At 37.3% G+C, this 5,613-nt stretch overlaps 1 protein-coding gene across 1 annotated transcript; it reads left to right on the top strand.

The window, feature by feature from the left end:
• Nucleotides 1–964: 964 nt before the first annotated feature.
• LOC148197782 (B3 domain-containing transcription factor FUS3-like) lies at nt 965–5,075 on the top strand. The gene is made up of 6 exons (XM_088091832.1): nt 965–2,032; nt 3,571–3,660; nt 3,780–3,880; nt 4,048–4,094; nt 4,203–4,279; nt 4,556–5,075. Exons 1-6 carry the CDS (start codon nt 1,589–1,591, stop codon nt 4,841–4,843), a joined length of 1,047 nt encoding a protein of 348 aa, XP_087947958.1. The 5' UTR covers nt 965–1,588; the 3' UTR covers nt 4,844–5,075.
• Nucleotides 5,076–5,613: the final 538 nt, after the last annotated feature.

Below are 5,613 nucleotides of genomic sequence, written 5' to 3'. Positions count from 1 at the left end.
AAAAACTGATCTAAAAGGTAAAAAAAAAAGATTGGAAGTAATTGTAATATTTAGTTTGGAAAATAGTTGAGTCGACAGGGAAACGGTGGTAGGTATGTGGCGAAGAAAAGTCAAACGAATGAGTGTTGCTGTTTCTCCTGCAGAATTGATGAGTGAAAATGGCCTTAAAAGATGTTTGGGGAGGGATTTGGAGCAAGTGGGAAGAGATAAAAGCAAAAGGGTATTAATAAGAAAGCTTAGTTGAAGTTAATATTATCATTAATTGATTTCTCACAGCACCTGTGCATGGTGTCCAAGTGGAGTGCTGAGCGAGTTTGGGAATCCACATATGACCTCAGAAGTGAAGCAACTGTACAAGTAAAGGAACAGCAAAATCCGCAATTATACTCTGCTGCGCGCCCCACAGGCACAAAAAATAAAAAAACAATCACGTGGTTCATATCCCTTCCATCAGGCCAACTTCCATTCAAATCAAATCACCATGTGCTCACCTCATCACACTCTCTGCCACATGGCTCACTCTCAGTGAACCACTGCACCATGCACAAAGGCACTCCACAGTACTGTAAAATACTCAAGTGGGTGGTATCAGAGAGAGCCCATGCAATGCACCCCAGTTTTGAAGGGCAAAGAGAGAACCCTCCCTCCCACACTCCTGCTGCTATTCTACCGAGGAGAGAATGCGTGTGAGTGTGTATGAGATAATGTGGTGGTGGGTGGGTGTGGTTGGGTTTATTACAAGATGAAAGAAGGAGAGAGAGAGAGAGATGAAAATGAAAAACGCCATTGATTTCTGTTGTAAGTTTTCAGAACTTTTGCAACAGGTGGAGGGCGTTATCGAGCCCCATGTTTCCTGTGTCTTCACCATACATCCGTCACTCCCTGCTTGGCTACCATCTAACCACCACCATCACCACCACAACAGCACCAACCCCTATGCGCAAACCAAACCCATCTCGCTTAACCCTGGTTTGCACTCACCCCCTATTCACACGCAGCCACATTGTCCTCATTAACTCTCCTCTCTCCCTCCTCCACATTATTGTAAACACCACAAAGCGCCAAAACCAAAACCATCCATGAATCCGCTCTTCACATTTGGTCACCACTCTGATTAACCCACTACCCAACCCATCTACTCAAGAGAGAGAGAAAGAGAGAAAGAGAGAAAGAGAGAAAGAGAGAAAGAGAGTTCATTATAGTATGGTAAAAGTAAAAGGAAGCAAGGGGAGAGGATGGGGTGAGGCGTGAATGCAGGATAAACAAATGTCATAAAAACCAGACCCTGTAATCCCAAAAATCCTTGCTAAAAATAGAAAAACTCCAAACAAAAAAAAAATTTATGGAGAGAGGATGGGTTGGGGGAAGAGAAGAGTGAAAGATAGTCCACCATTGATCTCTTTAACACCAAACCCCACACCCATTTCGTGATTGCCGAGCGTCGTCCATACCCGACCCTATCTATCTATATCTGCCTGCACACACTCAGACTGAGAGAAAGGGAGCCAACAACTACAGTCACAGAAAACCAAAAGCACTGTGTGTGTCTCTCTAAAACAACCAAAAAAAAAGAAAAAACCCTAAGCTAATGATGATGGATCAGCGACAGCGAGAGAAACTGCTTCGCAAAACCGAGGCCTGTGCCTTCGTGGCAGGTGTTGCTGCCGACCTTCGACTTGTCGCCGCCCCAGGAGACATCCCCAACACCAACAACGTTAACAGCATCACCAACACCACCAGCACCAGCAGCAACGTATCTAAATCTCACGGGTCGGGTCGGATCCATGACGCCAACCACCTTGGTCTCGTCGCTGCGGTTACCAACCTTGGAACTGTTCACAGGAAGAAGAGATTGCCCAGGCAGCGAAGATCCACCGTCACCACCACCCCCACCTTGTTTCTCCAGATGCACCACTCCGACAACACTCTCCCCTCTAAGCAGCACGACCCTAATTTTCCATCTTCAACTCCTTCCGCCTCCTCCTCTCTCCAGTCCGTTAAACCCTCCACTCCTCTCCGGCTCGCCGCACGTGTGAGTCACCCCTTCTCTCCTTTTTTTTTTTTGCGTCTTCCAATTCTTCATTCTCAAGATCTCATCTTATCTTATATACATACCCCCATTCTCAATTGGGTCCTTGCTATGTCCTCGCGATATTGTCTTGCTCGTAATTTTCTAACCCCATTTTCGGATCTCATAAATTAAGTGTCTTTTGCAGTTTTTTTTTTTCGATTTTAAAATCGGTATTTCGTTTTAAGCTTCCCCCCATTTTACACCAATTATCTTCCCTAAACTCCGATTCAAACTCTAAAACATTGAAAAACTATTGCATCGGAGTTTTATTCAACTTTTTGGTGATTTGTTTAGATCTTGTGTTTGTTTGTCTCGTGATTCTCTTCTGCGTATTTAAATGATATTTTTTGTGATAATCTTTTCCAATGCTAAATGCAAAGTTTGTGATAATCTTATATATATAATATTATATATAATAATAATAATAATAATAATAATAAGTATAGTTGAGATTGGTACTATTTCTTTGTTTGAACGGAGTACAAGTTATTTGTTTGATCTTCAATTTGGAAACTGCGACATGGGAAGGGTGAGAATGGAGGGGCAAAAGTGGCAGTGCAGTAAAAAACTGAACTTAGTTTTTTATATTAAAAATTCCCCACCCAAAAAGAGACTAAAAGGAAACAGAATATAAGAAGAACAAGGTTTAGAAAAGAATCTCTTGTTGCGAAAACAAGATAAAAAATGAAATGAGAGTTAAGGCATTTTTTTTTGGACTAATTGAGTAGTGAAATGGAGTCTAAGAACACATAGCGAAACATACTTTGATCTTCTGGCTTACAGCATTGGGAATATTATAAGCCTTGTGTCAGATTGTGTTACCAAAAAAGATATACAAACACACATAAAAAAGAGGCACACTTTTATCACAACGATCATGATGAATATATATATAAGTACGGAATTAGTTTTATATTTGGAAAGGAGCCAAAATAAATTCCATTCGTCTTATATGATTATTTGACAAACATTTGTTGTATTACGGAAAAAGATTAATTGGACTATGTTTCTGTTTTGAGAAACTTTTGCTATAGATGCTAGCTATAGTAAATCCATCTTCAACCTCGGGTCTCCTATTAATTGCAAGATTGCCAAATATAGCACCCCTACATAACAGTACATAGTTACTTCTCTCAATATTAATTAATATCCTTTCTTGGAAGACCAAATTCTTACTTTACATTGTGTAGAAAATTTTAAAAGAAAAAAAAATAAAAACTTATGATTAGTGGATATTGACGGCTCCATATTTGGGAAATTGTGTAAAGACATCATATAAGGCATGCTGGACAATGCTTTGGGTACTCTGCCTTTAGGACTATTAGCATATGGACTTGATGTCCTTATACAGGACATGGTGTCTTTGATGTCTTACACCAGAATTGCATGTTCTGTCACAATTAATTATAGTTTTCTCCATCTTTTAGTGGCTTTTAGGTGAATGTCTATTGCTTTTACCTGAGATTGACAATGGTCTAATTTGGTTTGTGTGCTTCTAGGAAATCGATCATAGAAACTTGAGGTTCCTTTTCAAAAAGGAGTTAAAGAACAGTGATGTTAGCTCCCTAAGGAGAATGGTATTGCCGAAGGTTTGGTCTATATTCAATATTGTCTTAACTTCATTTTTGTCTCATCTTCTTTTCTAATTCCACTATGACCTTAGGATATTAATGACTAAAATAATTGGGAAAGAAATTGTTACTTACAGAAAGCAGCAGAGACTTTTCTTCCACCGCTGGATTCAAAAGAAGGAATTTTGCTCAAAATGGATGACAAAGATGGTACTCATGCATGGAGTTTCAAGTACAGGTCTGCTACATACATATATTGAAGTGTCAGAAAATAAACTAAAGACATCATTTTACGACATTAGTTTTAGTTGTTGAATATGTAATTTAAGGTTGTTTTTTAATTAATTGTTACTGACCATTCAAATTCATAGTTCATTGTATTTGTATTGTATTTGAACAATGCAGGTTTTGGCCTAACAACAATAGTAGGATGTACGTACTTGAAAATACCGGTAAACTTTCTATTCATAGTAATTATTGTCTGACAAGGGCCCCTGAACAGATAAATTTTGAATTTTATAGTAATGAAATTATAATATTGTTGTGTCTAATATTTTCAGGAGATTTTGTCAGCACACACGGCCTTCGATTTGGCGATACCATTATGATTTACCAACATATTGAAAACAATAACTATGTACGTGCCGCCAAAAAAGTTCCATATTATTCATTCTGCCTTATAAAATATACATTTAAATAAAGTTCGTACTTCAAAGTACAATTATGATATCTTTCACTCATTTGAAAAAGTTATAATACTATTTTATTGAAATTTATTTCGGAATTAATATTAAGTTGATTCATATGAAATTTTATAGAATTCTATAATTTTTTTATTTTGTCATGATTCCAATGAAACTTTATACTAAAATATTGCGGTACATTTGGTGTTTTTTTTTTCTTAATCTTACAGGTTATTCAGGCTAAAAAAGCTTCTGAAGAAGATGAATTTGTGGAACAAAGTAGTGAGACTATGAACGACATGTTCCCGAGTGACTTGGAGGTGAACAAACCAGGTTGTTTCAACATAAACTATCCTGCAGTGAATGATGCTGGCATGTCGTTCATATATGAGACTACTTTCTCAAATGACTCCCCACTTGACTTTTTGGGAGGATCAATGACGAACTTTTCAAGGATTGGACCAGCTGATGAAACCTTTGGTTCTGTTGAAAATTTGTCCCTTGATGACTTCTATTAAACCATGGCACAACCACAAACAAACTAATTAATATGCTGCTAAGACCAGTTAAGGTACTAAAGTCCTTTTCTTTTGTTGTCTACTGATGAACATGGAAGGATTTGAGTCGAATAAAAGAGTAGCCAGTGAGCATGTTTTGTGTTCCTCTCTCTTGAACAAGTGAGACTGCTCTGTGATGTATTAATTCCTTATATTTATTTGATACATCTATATATATAAATTATCTTCGCAATACAAATTCAGCTATGCTATCAGAGTTCTCTTATTTTAGTTCTGCTGTGCGTATATATTCTATTACAATGGCTGCATGACTCAGTAAACAGAAGAAAGATTTCAAGTAAGGAAATCTGTATTATATATTGTTCATCAAGTAGATGTTTCAAATCTCATTCCCGCTTTCATGTATGGTGCTAATAAATGTATTTGTGAAGTTTTGTGCAAGATAACTCCTTGAAGAAACATATACTCTGGTGTTAGATTGTTGAAGGGTTTCAGTCCGCATGTCTCAGTCCGCATATTAACAAGAAACGCAATTCAAAAATGAGTTAGCTGGGATTTTGCTAAAATCTTTGTCAACACTAGCAATAATTTTTAGCAAGATGGAAAAAGTATACAGTTATCCATTATCAACATAATAGTTTTGAAACTTATTCATTCAATAAAAATAGTAGTTCTATATGAGTGAGAAATTTTCAAACCAACCTACCATCCAATGAATCTTTCACACAAATACAATAAGATAGAACACACATTCAATAAAGTTTCCACAC

The sequence above is a fragment of the Vigna umbellata genome, chromosome 5 (genome assembly GCF_029865625.1).
Source record: "Vigna umbellata cultivar VRB3 chromosome 5, Vumbellata_1.0, whole genome shotgun sequence".
NCBI lineage: Eukaryota > Viridiplantae > Streptophyta > Magnoliopsida > Fabales > Fabaceae > Vigna > Vigna umbellata.
Note: the sequence above shows the minus strand (reverse complement) of the source record. Positions and strands in the feature narration are given on the sequence as shown.